This window comes from Mirounga angustirostris, unplaced genomic scaffold (assembly GCF_029215605.1).
Source record: "Mirounga angustirostris isolate CCGP_5_RB_7025 unplaced genomic scaffold, mMirAng1.0.hap1 SCAF_17, whole genome shotgun sequence".
NCBI classification, from domain to species: domain Eukaryota; kingdom Metazoa; phylum Chordata; class Mammalia; order Carnivora; family Phocidae; genus Mirounga; species Mirounga angustirostris.
Genome location: NW_026991725.1, coordinates 228018 through 244152, shown reverse-complemented (window position 1 = coordinate 244152; position 16135 = coordinate 228018). Strand labels below are relative to the sequence as shown.

Sequence of the window (16135 nt, the reverse complement as noted above, 5' to 3'; positions counted from 1 at the left end):
AACTGAGGATTCTAGAGGGGAGGGGGGTGGGAGGATGGGTTAGCCTGGTGGTGGGTATTGAGGAGGGCCCATTCTGCATGGAGCACTGGGTGTTATGCACAACGAATCATGGAACACCTCATCTAAAACTAATGATGTAAGGTATGGGGATTAACATAAGAATAAAAAAAAAAAAGATTCTCTCTCCCTCTCCCTCTGCCCTTCACGGCTCTGCCCTCTCTCTCTAAAATAAATAAATAAATCTTTAAAAAAATAAAGAGTAAGGAGTAGCAATTTCTTGCAAGGGGTGACTGGGAGGCTTTCTCTCTGTGTTCTACTGTGTAACTGACAGACAAGGTTTGAAACCCCTGAGATAAGTCCAGTCTCCTCACCTGGGCATCTGTGGTATCTCCCCACCTAGCACCATGCCCCCTCTGCCAGGTCTGCCCTCAGCCGCGTCAAGCTCCTCTATACCCCTCTCCCTGAACACCATCCACAGACCTCCCACTTTGGGCCTTTGCCCAAGCAGATCCCCCTGACCAGCATGCCCTCCTTGCTCTCACGTCTGCCCCAATCCTCTGGGGCCCTGCTCAGGCACTCCCTGCTCCAGGAGCTACTTCAGACTCTCAGCCAGACTAACTCACTGGTCCCTGATCCCCCCACCCCTTCCCCACATCCTGCAGTGTGTCTGGCTCTAAATCCTGTCTAGGTCAGAGTGATCTCTGATTAAGTCGGTCTCCCCCAAAATGTGATCTAATCTGAGTCATCTGTGACACCCCTCCCCCTCAACCACAAAGCCCAGTTCAGCATAGGGCCAGACCCAGAAGTGTCCTGGAAATGTCAGCATAGGCCCGAGATTCTTGTTCACCACCCCATCCCTGTCCCCATTTTTGCCTTGTTCAACTGGGGGATCCTGATGCCAGATCCTTGAGAGGTGGGAAAGGGGAGGAGATGACCAGAGAGACAATCACAGCCACCCTCCCAGATCACCTGATTTCTTCCAGGCACCACACTGGGTGCTGAGGCTCAGAGAAGTTGAGTGATTTGCTTGTGGTCCATCAGAAAAGTCAATACTTGTGTCTAGGGCCCAGGTCTGCCTAATTCAAGCCTTTAGTGAAAGCTGGAGGCACTGAGGGGTTGGTAAACAGAGAAGAGGGTCACAAAAGGCCCCCAAAGCTAGGCACAGTTCTGCTGGGCAGAGCTCTGGGTTAGATAGCTGGTAACTAGGTTGGCGAGAACCACCTGTGCAGGTACGGTGGCATGAGAATGTGTGTTCACTGAGCTTTCCCAGTCCCCAGCACCCACCCTGGGAGCTGGCTGGTGCCAGGGACCTGCCAGCCATGGGCCACCTTGCTGGAGCAGATTCCCTCCAGGCCCCTGACATTTTACCTTTGCTTGGGCTGTCACCAGATGGGGGAACCCCTTCCTTTCCCACGGACACTCAGAAAATATAGCACGGGCCCCAGAGGGAGACAGTCCTGTGTTCAAATTCTTGCTTTGTCACGGAGTCACTGAAGGACCTTGGGCTTGTCACCTCACCTCAGTTGCCCCACCTGACATACGGGGCTGCGCAGAGCAAACAGGACAACGCCTCTGCCCAGGGTCTGACGCTGACAGCTCAGTATGTGGGTGCTGATGTTAGTGTTATAACCACAAGGGCGGGCCTGTCGTGTTCTGACAGCCCTACCCTCCATCTCAAGCCCCCGTGTGCCGTCAGACACATGAGCCCAGCCAAACCAGTGTCTGTCACCACACTACCCACAGAGCTGCCTCTCCTAAGCCGTCTCCAGCCACCTAGGCCTGCTGAATAAGAACAAGACCCTCCCTTCATCCTGTCAGCCAGCACTCCTCCCCCCACCCAAACCTCTATCTTCCCCCAACACACTGGGCATTTTATTTTTTTAATTTAATTTTATTTTAATCCAATTCATTAGCATACAGTGTATTATTAGTTTCAGAGGTAGAGTTCAGAGATTCATCAGTTGCGTATAACACCCAGTGCTCATTCCATCATGTGCCCTCCTTCATGCCCATCACTCAGTGACCCCATCGCCCCACCCACCACCCCTCCAGCAACCCTCCATTTCTTTCCTACAGTTAAGAGACTCTTACGGGGGGGGTGCCTGGGTGGCTCAGTCATTAAGCATCTGCCTTCAGCTCAGGTCATGGTCCCAGGGTCCTGGGATCGAGCCCCGCATCGGGCTCTCTGCTCCGCAGGAAGCCTGCTTCTCTCTCTCCCACTCCCCCTGCTTGTGTTCCCTCTCTCACTGTGTCTCTGTCAAATAAATAAACAAAATCTTAAAAAAAAAAAAAAGTCTCTTATAGGCATTTTGAATATACATTCTCACAGCACTATTCTTGGTTTAGCAAACTTAGGCTGAGGGGGGCATGGTTTGTCCAAATTTACATAAGGAGCTAGCTGTAGAACTGGGACTAGAGTCCGGTGTCCTGACCCCCAAGCCCAGAACACCCAGAAAGGCCTACGCAGAGCTCCTGCCTCATAGCCACATGCAAGTTGCCTGTCCCATGGGGCAGCTCACCTTCAAGCCACCCACATCGGTCTTTCACACAGGAGCCTCATCGGTTTCCCCTTTCTCTAGGACTCCGCCTTCCCACATGTTAAGTCTCACTGTTGCCACCTGCTCAAGATCTGCTGTGGCTTCCCATTCCCCTCAGGGTGAGCGCCAAGCTCCCTTAGCCGCCTGGTACTCTTGGCCCTCCACCCTCCCCACCACCACCCCGGACCTCTCCAGCCTGACTGCCCACAAGCCCCCCGTATACATCCTACAAGGCAACCTCCCAGCAAAGGTTGGAAACACCTGGTTTCCACATGGACCACAGTCCACACCTGGCTTGCCCACACACATTGCACTTCTCAGATGTTTTGCCTCTGCTTGGAATGCCCTTTTCCCATCCCCCCTGTGCGAGACCGGAAGGCATCGTCAGTGGACCCACTGGCTGGCGCTAGAGGGTTTGTAGTGTTGCGTGTAGCCCGCTCTCTCTTCACACAGGGGCCCAGGACGGGGACAGCGCACCCTCACCCCCAGGGCCCAGCATGTCCTGGGCAGGGGGCGGGGAGGGGGGTGTTGACAGTAGCCTTCGGCTCCCACTCAAGCTTTGCCCTGCATCTTCCTAAACAGACTCCTCACACTCCCCATCTTTGTCCATACTGGTTCTAAACAGAAAGCCCCCCTCTACCAGTCTATACTTGCTGAAGACCATGAGTTGGACACTATGGTCCCTCATCCCTAACCACCAAGGTTTTCCATCATATACTTGCACACAAGGATTGGGGTGTGCCCTGGGCAGAGCCAGGTCTGACATCTTCCCACTCCCCATGAGGACCCAACAGGGCCACAGGTCTCAGCCTGAAGTTGGTACAAGAGTAGAGCAGGCCCTCGACTTCTGATGTTAGTGTTACAACCACAAGGGAGGGCCTGTCGTGTTCTGACAGCTTTACCCTCCATCTCAAGCCCCTCTGTAAGGTGACCCAGGGAGAACTGAGTGGCTGGGGTCATAGGATGGCTCAAGGGTAAAGACTGAGCTGGGGACAGCAGGCTGTATGGTAGCAGGGCAAGATAGGGCTCGAGTGGGGCTGAGGGCAGCTCCAGGGTTAGAGTATGTTTGTGTATCTGCTCATGGCTAAAAAACTCTTAGACAATTGATGTTGTCTCATCTGCTCTCACAGATGAGAAGTGGACATCACCACAGTGGGTGGCTTGGGAAGGGTAAAAGATCAGGGTCACGTCAGAATAGTCTGGATTTCCTCCAGTCTAGGGAAGCCCAGCCAGGCACAGGATTCAGGGCCCTGGGCCTGGAGTCATAGTGTGAGGGGTTCCTCCCAACCTCCCTGCATCTCTGTGTCACTTTCCTAGACTCTCCCCAGCCCCTAAGACTCAGCACCAGTCTCACCTCCTCCAGGAAACTCTTCAGGATTGGTCCTTCCCTCCATCCCTCCTCACAGCCAGCTTCGTTTCTCCCACTCAGACTGGAGCTGCTAGGGCCTTGCTCTCACACCCTTTCCATAGCTTAGCCAAGCTGTGGGCCAAGTGACCTCATTGCAAGCCTGTTCCACCTTGCTCTCTGCTGTCCATCAGCCTGGGGACTGTCTAGGCCCCAGAAGGGGTTTGATAAATGTCCCTTGGATTGACATTGCTGAAAAAGGCACTGGGGCAATGGCTGGTCATGCCAGAGGCCACAGGAAACAGAGACTAGGAGGAGCTCAGAATGATGCCAGTGTTAGCACCCCAGGCCATGTATTCTAGAGCTGGAAGTCAGGGCAGAGGCCTGGGCTTGAGCCCCATTTCTACGTGTACTTGCTTGTAACTCTGGACAGTCACTGCACCTCTCTGGACTCCAGTCACCTCCTCCTTTCTGGGAAGGGGTGGACCAGAGTCTAGCCTAAGTATCTTTTTCAGACATACTTGGTGATGGGGGATCAAAGCCTTAAGCCAGAAAAAGTGTAAAACCCTCTCCACACTCTGTATGTGACTGAAAATAAAGAGAAGTCTAAACTTTACAATAAGGAAGAGGAAGTTCAACACAGTTTTGGCCTTTTTTTTTTAAAGATTTTTTTTTTTTTAAAGATTTTATTTATTTATTTGAGACAGAGAGAATGAGAAAGAGAGAGCACATGAGAGGGAGGAGGGTCAGAGGCAGAAGCAGGCTCCCCGCCGAGCAGGGAGCCCGATACGGGACTCGATCCAGGGACTCCATCCAGGGACTCCAGGATCATGACCTGAGCCGAAGGCAGTCGCTTAACCAACTGAGCCACCCAGGCGCCCAAGATTTTTTATTTATTTATCTGAGAGAGAGAATGGGAGACAGAGAGCATGAGAGGGGGAGGGTCAGAGGGAGAAGCAGACTCCCTGCCGAGCAGGGAGCCCGATGCGGGACTCCAGGATCATGACCTGAGCCGAAGGCAGTTGCTTAACCAACTGAGCCACCCAGGCGCCCCTGGCCTTTTCATAATGATTATTTTGAATATCAAATATTAAAATGTGTCCAAAAATGTATGTTTTGCTGGTCCCCTACCCTTTTGACCTGCCTCCTGGTGACTGGGCCCCAGGGTGGATGCTAATTCTGAGTTCCCTCCAACAATGGATTCAGCTTTTTCAGACACTGTCTGGTGCTCACTTGCTGGTCCCTGCCCATCCTTCAGGGAGTACTCAGGCTCCCAAGAGCCTTGAAACATCTGCCTGATGTTCATCTCAGTCTTCCATCAAGCTTCTGACCAATGCAGGAGACCCCCGGGGAAGCTTGTCCAGATCATTATGCTGGACCACCCTAGCCCCCTGCTTGACCTGAGCTGCCTCCAGGGGCTCAATGACCATGCTCAATCTCATCCTTGAGGCCTTGTAGGCAGGTGCAGGCTCATGGCTTGGCTTGCCGCAAGTGGTTTCCATGGTAGTTTTAAAGGCCAGAATGGGACCCCCAGGCTGGGGGAAGAGGAAGCGCCCCCCTCCACCCACACAGAGGTTCTCATACTGGCTCTAACATCAGAAACAGGAAACAGGCTCTCCCAGTACGTTCACATTCTACCACACAGACACATGTCCCCCCAGTCTCTCCTCAACGCTCATGTTCTGAGAGTCCCCCACCCTCATCAGCTGAGCCCCAGTCTGGGATGGAAGGGTGCTCTGCTGGGTAGGGTGGGCACCATCAGCCTCCATACTCTGAGAACAAACTTGCACAAACCCAGGGACCTGCCAGGAATGGGTGCAGTGGGAAAAGGCCCAAGGCGGGGAGGGGAGGCTGGCTGGAGGAGGAACAGGGTGGCAGAGCTCTGGAGTCTGAAGCCACAGGCTGTCAGCACCATCAACAGCCTCAGAAGCCCTTCTGAGTAAGGCTGGGGATCTAACCCAGCAAGCAAGAGCACCTATGGTCTCTGACCTCTCGCTCTGAGTGAGCCCCATTTAGACAGATAGGCTGTGCTGAGGGCACAGCAACCTCCCAGGGCCGGGGGTGAGGCTGACTTACTGGTCATGTAGAGCAGAGTGTGGAAGAGCCACATCCTAGCAGGAGCAGAGGCAGCGGCGTGGACCTCGGCCTATTCAGCTTCCCCTCCTCTGCTTGGGTGGCCAGAAGGCGGGGACAGACACAAACAGAAGCAAGGACCCACAGGCAGACAGGCACTTACAAGTAGACACGGATGTTCCCACTTGTGCACAGCTGGCTATGTGGCTTCCTCAGCAGTTGGGGGGGCTGGGTCCTGGAAGCTGAGAGACAGTTGTCAGCCCTTCTCCATGACCCACGCTTCGTGGAACAGTGAGCCGAGGTTTGGCCTAGGAACACAGCTCTGGATGTCCTCATCAGATAGATGTTCGAGTGCAGGAGTAGTATTAATCCAGACGTTGTTTATTATTCATGTGAGTGAGTCCCAGTCCCCTGCCCTGCTCTAGAACCTACCACCAGATACCTCAGCCCAACACCCAGCCCAGGGTCCTTAGTGGTGGTTGCCTCAGCAGTGAGAATGGGGTCCCCTTCTTACCAGAAGTACCTCCACAGCTAGAAACCGGGCTCCTGCACCTGGCCCCTGAACTCAAGGCCCTGAGGCTATGGAGGGCCTGATAAATGTTAAGACCCAGTACACTGACTGAAATCACCACCTCAGTGAATTCAGCTTGGCCGCATTCTCTTAAAAACCTGGCTATAGCACCGTAGCGTGGGAAGCTCTGAGCTACCAGACAGAAGACATAAAATTCCGTAAATCTTTCCAGCATACCTCTGATCCAATCCAGCACCCCAAGAGTCTGCAGTCATATTTAAAAGCTAACTTCACAATCTGTCAAATTTTCCCTGTGACCAAGTCTGTTGTCAGCCACAGAAGGAAGCGTCCCTGCTTCCCTGACTGCTGTTAAGTGCACAGCAGTGCTATTCAACAGAACTATGATGGTGTTCTAGATCTGCACTGTCCAACACAGTGGTCACTAACTGCATGTGGCTACTGAGCCCTCGAAACGTTATCAGTGCAACTGAGGACCTGAATTTTAAATTGCATTTAATTTTAATGAATCCACATTCAAAAAGGCACGAGAGTCTATGTCTCTCACGTGAATGTCCGCATCCCCAGAGAGAGCATGCTGAAGTGTTAGTGCAAGTGTTAAAACAAAGCAGACAAGGGTGTTGACTTAATGACAAGACGAAAATCAATTTTATTTTGTTTCTCACATTGAAAGCTTGCTTGGCCAAAGTCTTGGGAGATCAATGACACTTAAAACATGTTTGCATTGTCTGCTTTGGTCTGACAAAATACCTACAACTAATCTGATAGTTCCCTGATGCTATATGGTTGCTTGAACAGAGATTACAATTCACCATTTCGGACACTGTCTGACAGCTGGAAACAAAGCTCCAGGTTTGATGATTTGCCTGCCAGATCACAACAAAGACCATCCAAATTGGCTTAACCTTGTCATAGTCCAGAGTCCTGGCCTGTTTTCCCACCAGTCCAGGGCTCGGTGACTTTCCCCCTATCCCACACTTGTTTGGAGTGCCAGGGGCACTTGGTAGAGCCAGGAGAAGCTCCTCTCCCCATCACTGACCCAGAGGGGGAAGAGAGTAACCCCAGGCCACAGAGCAGACCAACAGTAGGGACATGTTAGAAACCAGGACTGCAGCTTGCTCAAGATTTCTGAGAGCAGGACTTCATGTCTGGAGTATGAACTTCAGGGCACCTCAGGAGGCTAAGCCAAGCTGGTGACTGGAGGCTGGACAGGGTGCAGGGCCATTTCTGCATCTTTGGAGACTTCTAGAATGCAGACTCATCCTGCCTCCCTCAAAGATGTATTTATCCGAGCTTGCTGGTGTCAGCATGACAGAACCCTAATCACGAGAACACACAGGTCCTGTGTGCCCCTGATAGTAACTGCTGTCCCGACAAATCCAAATTTAAGATCCCAAGGAAAGAGCCAGACTATGTTCTACAATGCTTCTGCTCAGAGCCTCATACAGGTTTTAGACAAATGGTAAGGGACCAACTTGAGGGACATTCTAGAACATTTAACTGGGCTGAACTCTTCAAAAACATCAGTATATTCGTAAGACAAAGGTTAAAGAATTGTTCCAGGTTAAAGGAGACTAAGGAGAGGAAACAAAATGCAGTGTGATCCTGGACCAGGAAAAAAAAAAAAAAAAGCTTCAAAAAACATTATTGGGATAGCTGGCAAAAATGAAACATGTACTAAAGATTAGATACTACTGTACTGATCAGATAAAATAATACACTTCCTGAATTTGATAACTATGTGATGGTCATATGAGAGATTGTCCTTATTTCCTAAGAATTTAGGAAATGTACACTAAAATATTTAGGGGTAAAGGGAGAGGTGTATGCAAGTCACTCTCAAATAGTTCATGCTTCAGAGGTGGGGATGGGGTGACAGAAGGTAGGAGGGAAAGAATGAATGATAAAACATGGCAAAATGTTCTTTGTTCTATCCTTGAAACTCTTCTGTAATTTTGAAATTATTTCAAAATAAAAAGTCTTAAAAGTTACAGGATAGAGACGACCTGTTCAGCAAGAGGTCAAAGCACTAACTGCTCTGTTTTGAGAGTGAGTCCAAAGCTCTGGTATCTGCATTCACCAGTGGATAGGGGGCTGTTCCCACCGTCCTGCCTCATCGCCTGTAGGCATAGAAGATGTTTTTTTTTTTTTTAAGATTTTATTTAATTAATTGACAGACAGAGACAGTGAGAGAGGGACCACAAGCAGGGGGAGTGGGAGAGGGAGAAGCAGGCTTCCCGCGGAGCAGGGAGCTGGATGCGGGGCTCGATCCCAGGACTCTGGGATCATGATCTGAGCCAAAGGCAGTCGCTTAACCAACTGAGCCACCCAGGCACCCCCATATAAGATGTTCTAACTACCCACTAGCCTTCTGAGTCCTGGGAAGCTGGGTAGAGGGCATTTGGAAGCGTGAGGACTTACGGAGACAGGGCTGCAACGGAGGACAGAGCTGGCAAAGGGCAGCCGGGGGAAGTCTGAGGAGCGGGAGGAATCACTACCACTGACTGAGCACTAAGGAGGGAGTGCCAGACTCAGTGCCAAGGGCCTTCCTTGCAATGCCCTCATCTGACCCTAACAGCCACCCTACTTGGTTATCCTGATTTCCCAGATGAGAATACTGGACTGGAGAGGTTAAGTAACTTGCCTAAGGCGATATGGCTAATAAGTGGCAGAGTTGGGACTTCAGACAGATCTGTCTCCTCCAGTACCAGGACTCTGAACTACTACAACCCTACTCCTCTCATACCCATGGGGCTAAATCCTCCCAGTTTGTGAGCTTTTAAAAAGCAGAGACCTCATTTCACAAACATATACTGGGTGTCATGAACTGAACTGTGTGCCCCGCCCCCTGCCAAATTCGTATGTTGAAGCCATAAACCCCCCAACATGAGTTTATTTGGAGATAGGGTCTAAAGGCCTTAAAGGAGATAATTAAGGTCATAAACGTAGGGCCCTAATCAATAGGCTTAGTGGCCTTAGCAAAGGAAGAGTGATCTCTCTCCCCATGTGCACGTACCAAGGAAAGGCCATGTGAGGGCACTATGAGAATATGGCCGTCTGCAAGTCAGGAAGAGAGCCCTCATTAGAACCTGACTATGCTAACATCCTGATCTTGGCCTTTCAGCCCCTAGACGGTGAGAAAATAAATTTCTGGTGTTTAAGCCACTCAGTCTATATTTTGTTATGGCAGCCCATGCTAATACAAATGGACTACTTCCTAAAAAGCCTCCCAAATAAAACATTGAATGGTGCATGTGTGCATGTGTTGGGGAAGGTGGGCTTAGTGCAGAGGAAGCAAGGGAGAGGATCCTCTTGTTCTTCTGTAGCTGAGGGGTTGGTTTATGGACCAAGGGTCCAAGGGCTTGGGCCTCTTGCTTGCCCACACCTCCTTCCTGTTCAACTTAGGCTCCTAATGGTCTTTGCAAAGGCAGAGCAAAGTTCCTAGAACTCACATTAGCAATAGAAAGAAACCTGGAGACCATCCCAGTTGAGCTCTTCATCTGACAGACAGGAAAACTGGGGTCCAGAGAGGTGAAGGGACTTGTTCAGTCTTTTCCAGTTTGCATGTGAGAAAAAATGAGTCCCCAGGCTTCAGGCCCAGTCTCAGACACTATTCTATTTGACCCTCCCCCAGAGACACTCTACCTGAGCTAAAAGTACAACCTCCTGCTCATAGGCTTTCTGAGTAATCCTTGCCAATGATAAGAGGGGAGGCACCACATGATTAAACACACAAACAGCCAGGAAGGGATACGAAGGTCATGTCTCCTCTCCTGCCAATGGTGTGGGCCTCTTGGCTTCACTAACCTACACCAGTCAGAGGTGAGGGTGACAGACAATTTGAGATAACACAAAGTTTCACCTACTGAAGACTCTGGTCATGCAAAGAGGGCCTCAGAATTGCTCGAGCAAAAACAGGTAAGAACCCTAGGGCAGGGTATTGACTTGGCAGGTTAATGCCACCCATACTCTAGAGTTTTATCTATAGCACAGGAAACTCCCACTTCAGTGCCTCACAATCCAAAATAGACTTTTGAGCCAGCATTTCCCTAATTGCTCCCAGGAACATCAAAATCTTGTGAAATGTTCATAGAATTTCATTTAAAAAAAAAATGCTTACCATATTTTTTCTTCTAAGATTTATTTTATAAACATGTAAGAAAAGTTCTGGATTTTTGTTGGTCAGATTATGCAATAATCTGCCTTGAAGCAAGTGTGATATTCTCAAAATTATCAAAAACATTCTGTCCTTTTAGTTCTTAAAGGAAAAAAAAATGCTTTTTTAACTTCTCATTTGTTTCCTGTTATATAAAGTTTAAAAGCAAATACTTATATACCAAATTGATTTGTACAGCAATTAATTAATCTGTGAAGCCATGGTTCGCTGTTACTGTGAACCCAAACGGCCCGTTTGCATTGCAGCATAACTTTAAGAACACTCGAGTGAGAGCTGGAATTGCTACTGGAGGCAAAAGAGCTGCTGCCTGAACAAGTTTTCTCTTTGCCTTCTTTGGACTGCCGTTACTTTCCTCTCCCATAGGACCCAAAGCTAAGAACTGGCTCAGTAGTCCCTCTTTGGGGCCTCTCATCCACCTACCAGCTTCCTTTCCTGCTCTCCTGGGGCAGATGAATGCTTTCCAAAAAAAATATTCTACATGATTCTCTTGCAAATTCTTCATACAGCAGGTAAACTTCAGCTCAGATATGGCCAGATCACCAAAATTTGAATTTTATGGAGGTCTAATTAATGAGATTTTTTTCTTATACAAGTACGGTTTATGCACTTCTGAATAATCTTCCTTTTTCAATATGGTAGTGTCAGCTAGATTTCGACTAGCCTGTAGGCAAAGGAATCAGAGCTGGGTTGTTACCATAATTCACTCGTTTACCAAACACTTTTTAAGTACTCCTTACTCTGGACTGGCATGGTGGGAGGATACAGAGATAACAACATGAAGACACCTGCTCATTAGGAGCTCACAGGCTAAAAGGGAAAATAAAACATGAACATCAAGTATTGTGTGTACAAGGCAGAAAACATGGACTAGCCTGTAAGAGGACCCCAGGCCTCAGAGAATGAAGCTGTTCCTGCAGCTGGGGGATTTATACATTCACCGCATGTTTATAGATAACCTGCCAGGTGCCAGGCATGGCTCTAAGACTGGAGAAACCCCCATGACCAAACCAGACATGGTGCCTACTCTCATGGAGCTTACAATCTAGCAAAAAAGACAAAGTAGGAACAGGGAATTACAATTCAGTGTATAGCCGTGCTGGCTTTAGGGGGTGGTTACAGAGATTTGGCATCATACACACATTTCACTTAGGCAAACACAATGGTATATTCTCCTGAAAAAATTTTTAAAAAGACAAGAAAAAGGAAAACAATTTTAAGTCATTTGGGCCATTTCACCTGCCCCTCCACTCACCTAAGGTAAGCTTGCGTGGCTTGTTACAGTTCCTAAGAGCCTCTTCAAAAGTGAGTTGCTTGCCTGAGTGAGTTTAACACCTAAAAATAAGTGGGGTTTTTTTGCACAATATGGCCCTCATTGCATGCCAACCACTTCAGCTGGAGCTCAACCAAACAAACTATGATCTGTTCCCACACAGGCAGAAACCAACTGTGCTGGATCTCACGATGCTGGTTTTCAACATGGCATGTTCCCCACGATTTCCAAGAGGAATTTTGATTACACTCCATTTTTATCTTAGGTGTGACTGTATAGCCCAACCTTGAAATGAGCAGAGTCTCATTCATGACAGTACTGTGTAGCAGGGGCCCATAACCTGGCTCTGGAAGTTGGAGGCAGCCACCTGGAGTGGTCTCTAAGTCTTAGAGGATGAGGGAAAAGAGAAGGCAAGGCTTAGGCAGAAGGAAGAAAGGTCCAGGGGAGTGTGTCACTGCTGAGGAAGAAAAGCACTAAGCAGAGTTTGAAAGGCTGGTGAGATCAAGATGGGTCCAAGTAACTAGTGGGCACAGGGCAGGGGAGGTTGGGGAGAACAGGCCAGAGATACCAGAAGTTAGATTTTGACAAGCCTTGTGAGCTATCATTGGAGTTTGGAATTTATTCCAAGCTTTGGAAAGGTTTTAAGCAGAAGAATAACAGAATAACTTTCTTAAGAAAGTTCATTCTGAAGAACACGGAAAGATGCCCAATATCATTATACATCAGGGAAATGCAAATCAGAATCACAAGGAGCTACCACTTCACATTGTGAAGTAAGTGTTGTCAAGGATCGTGGAAAAACCAGAGCCCTCAAACACTAATGGGGAAAATGGGAAATGATGCAGCCATTTGGGAGAATGGTCTGGCAGTTCTTCAAAAGGTTAAGACAGAGTTACCGTATGACCCAGCAATTCCACCCCTAGATATATAACCCAAGAGTAATGAAAACATGATCACAAACACTTGTACATAAATGTTCCATAGCAGCATAATTCACATCAGCCAAAAGTGGAAACAACCCAAATGTCCATCAACTGATGAATGGATAAATAAAATGTACTGTATTGATACAATGGAGTATTATTCATTAATAAAAAGAAGTTCTAATACGGGCTGCAACACCGATGATCCTCAAAAATATGTTTAGTGAAAGAAGCCAATCACAAATCGCCACAAAGTGTATGATTCCATTTACATGAGCATTCAAAATAGGCAAATCCACAGAAACCAAAAGTAGTGGTTGCCAGGAGGGAAGAGGGACTGGGGAATGATTGTTAATGGATATAGGGTTTGTTTTTGGTGATGAAAATGTTCTAAAATTGACTATGGTGATGGCTGCACAACTCTGTGAATATACTAAAAGCCACTGAAGTGTACACTTTTTTCCTAAAATTTTTTATTTTTAAGTAACCTCTATACCCAATGTGGGGCTCGAACTCACAACCCCGAGATCAAGAGTCGCATGCTCCTCCAACTGAGACAGCCAGGTGCCCGTGAAGTGTATACTTGAAAGGAGTGAACTGTATGCTATGTAAATAATAGCTCAGTAAAGCTGCAAACAACAAAAGTTCACCCCAGCTGCAGTGCACAGAACAGAGATGGAGGGATGGGATACGGGGCAGAGATCAGGGAGGAGGCTGTCACAGGGATGAAGTGGGAGAAGACAGTGATTGAACTAAGGGGAGGAGTTCATGGGACGAGAAAAGGGGCCAGAGGAGGGCTTGTCACAAGCTCCACAAGTTCTCCTGGGTAGCTGGTGTCTCTCCCAAGAGGGAGAGTGGGAAACAGAAATGAGGTATCTGCAATTACTATCAAGCAGCAGAAATGTATTTGTAATCTCATATGCATAAAGGCTAAGAAGAATATAGAAAAGTCTGTAGCCCTGCTGCCCACATAGGTAAGGAGCGCCCAGGCACACTGAGCTGCCACTAGGGGGCCATCCTAACTGTCTACCCTCACTCCCAAACTCCAAAGAAAGGGCCTGGGCACTCACAGCACATGTAAGATGTGGTTAACATCTGAGTGCCTGAGTGTGGGCCAGAGAGCAAGAGGAGGTGGCCAACAGTAACTTGGGGAAGTGAAATCTTCAAAGATACTTTTCTGGGGTCTGTGTTAATTTGTAAGAATTGCAAGGCTGCTGAAGTGGGCATTTTTCTTGGTTAGATCAAAGGCCCAGTTCTGACTACACACCACCACCTTTTCAGAAAGCCCTCCCTGATCTCTAGCAGGAGACTGGCCAGGACTATAAGGCCATGGGAGAGATGGGCTCAAACTACTGGTGGAAAAGGTCATGACTGGGAAACACAGAAGGGCTTTTTTTGAACACTGCTGAGACCACATCAGTTAGGACCCTGACCACAAGGACATCTCTGTCCCACTAGAAGACCCAGAGACTGTAATGGAAATGGGATGGAGGTCAATCCCTGCCCCAAATCTCATGCATGCCCTTCTTGACCCTCCCCACACCTGCAACAGAAACCAGTGCTGGCCAGCCCACCACAACCATTGCTTCGGGAAGAGTAAAACACCACTGAGACGCACCAACAAAGTCAAGAAGCTCTGGTACCAGCCCATTCATTTGCCAGATGGGAAAACTAGAGGCCCAGGCCCATGGAACAGAAACCAGGGGTTGGCATCCAGGTCTCGGACTCTCAAGTCCTTGTCCTTCTCACTCTACCAACTCCCCAAACCTTGCCCTTCTCAAGAACCTGGCTCTCAGCTGTACACTCCACAGGGCAAAAAAAGCGAAAAACCTCAGAAACGGTAAGTCTCAACTGGCAGAGAACCAACTCTCTCCAAGAATCCGATGAGGAAGCAGAAACATACAGTAGTTAACAGCTTCTAATCTTTCTAAAGGGAGTGAAAGGCAGGTTAAGCAACAAAACATGGTGGAGTACAGCTGTTGCAGCTCTCAAGTCCCACAGCCCTTTCCTTCATTTCTTAGCAGCAGTGTTCTGCATTCAATCACACCACACTGTAATCAACTATCAATGCCACAAGTCAAGATCCTTAGAATCCAGGGCTGCACCAGGTACTGAAACACTCCAGACAGGTGAGGAGTTGTGACATCACAAAGCGACAAAGGCTTACTATCTCTAATTCTTAAGTTCTAGTGAATTGAAGTGAAACACTATTTTTAAGCTTGTAGAGGAATACAAACATTAAATACTTCAAAATAAAGATCAAATAGGAAGACAAAGTAATCTACTGACTTTAAAATAATCGGAACAGAGTTTAGAAGTAAACGAGAAATAAAGAAACTAAAATTTCTATTACTATTATCTTATTTGCCAGTTTTAAAGATATCTTCAGGTGCCAGAACTTAGAAACAGAAAGAATAAATACTAATGTATCACTTCTGAAGTGATAATAAACAACAGGACCCCATCTCAGATGGATGGATTTTTTTCCTACAGTGGCCAAAAAGCAAGCTGAACACTATATACAGCAGACAGACTATACAATTAGGATCATTTAAAAATAATGAGACTCCTCTCTTTGCCTTCTTCCAAAGTATATAATATATATTTAACAGCACACATAAGACACCACTTGAGCTTCCCTTGTAGCCAACAGGAAATATTTTCACATATAAAAATTAAAAATTTAAACTTTTAAATCATTAATATTTTTAAACATAATACAGACTTAAAAATTGTTCAACATTAACCCATGACCCCACCTCAGCACAAAAATCCACCCAAATCCAGAAGTCACAGTTTTTTGTTCCTAAAAATCCCACAGCACTGAACTTGATCTTCACTTCAAGCTGATTAGCTAAGATGCCCCTAACAGAACTCCCCAGGGAGGAACGGAAGCACGATCGATGCTGCATCTCTTATCTACCTGGGCGGCACCGGTGCACCTCTGAGGTCAGGTCCATGAGATCCGGCCCCCACACTAGGGTCCTGGAAGGGTGAGCTGGCAGCTTCCCTCATCTTCCCCCTCGAAGGCTGTCCAATAAGCACCTGGGAATTGACTTTTCTTGGGAAAAGGGTGCTGGTAACAGCTGTCAGGGCCAAGGCAATAGTGAGAAGTTCAGTTCTCTGCTCTTTGGATGAACTGTGTAAAACATTTCTTTAAAAGCACAATGTTAAAAATATTAAGAAAAACGTCTACAAAATCTGGAGGGCTGCCTTTTCCTCAAAGGGTAAAGCTTGTGGGGTAGTGGGGAAAGGATTGAGGGCCCAGAACTCTTACTCTG

At 47.9% G+C, this 16135-nt stretch overlaps 2 protein-coding genes across 7 annotated transcripts in view; both read right to left on the bottom strand.

Annotated features, from left to right (window-relative positions):
- Positions 1–15912, bottom strand: part of ITGAE (integrin subunit alpha E) — a 67286-nt gene extending 51374 nt beyond the window's left edge. For 5 of the 6 annotated variants that reach the window (XR_010408543.1, XM_045889673.3, XM_064582711.1 and 2 more), the window contains exon 1: positions 15778–15912. Coding sequence is in view for 5 of the 6 variants with exons in the window: in XM_045889673.3 (XP_045745629.2) it covers positions 15778–15814 (37 nt within the window). In the remaining variant the exon portion in view is untranslated. Of the gene's footprint in view, positions 1–5958; positions 6181–15777 lie in introns of those variants that run through there. The other variant, XM_064582709.1, reaches the window with a different exon arrangement.
- NCBP3 (nuclear cap binding subunit 3) overlaps positions 8606–16135 on the bottom strand; it is a 42012-nt gene continuing 34482 nt past the window's right edge. Inside the window, exon 14 of the mRNA XM_064582718.1 lies at positions 8606–15940. Within this exon, the coding sequence (XP_064438788.1) occupies positions 15832–15940 (109 nt within the window). The 3' untranslated portion in view covers positions 8606–15831. The remainder of the gene's footprint in view (positions 15941–16135) is intronic.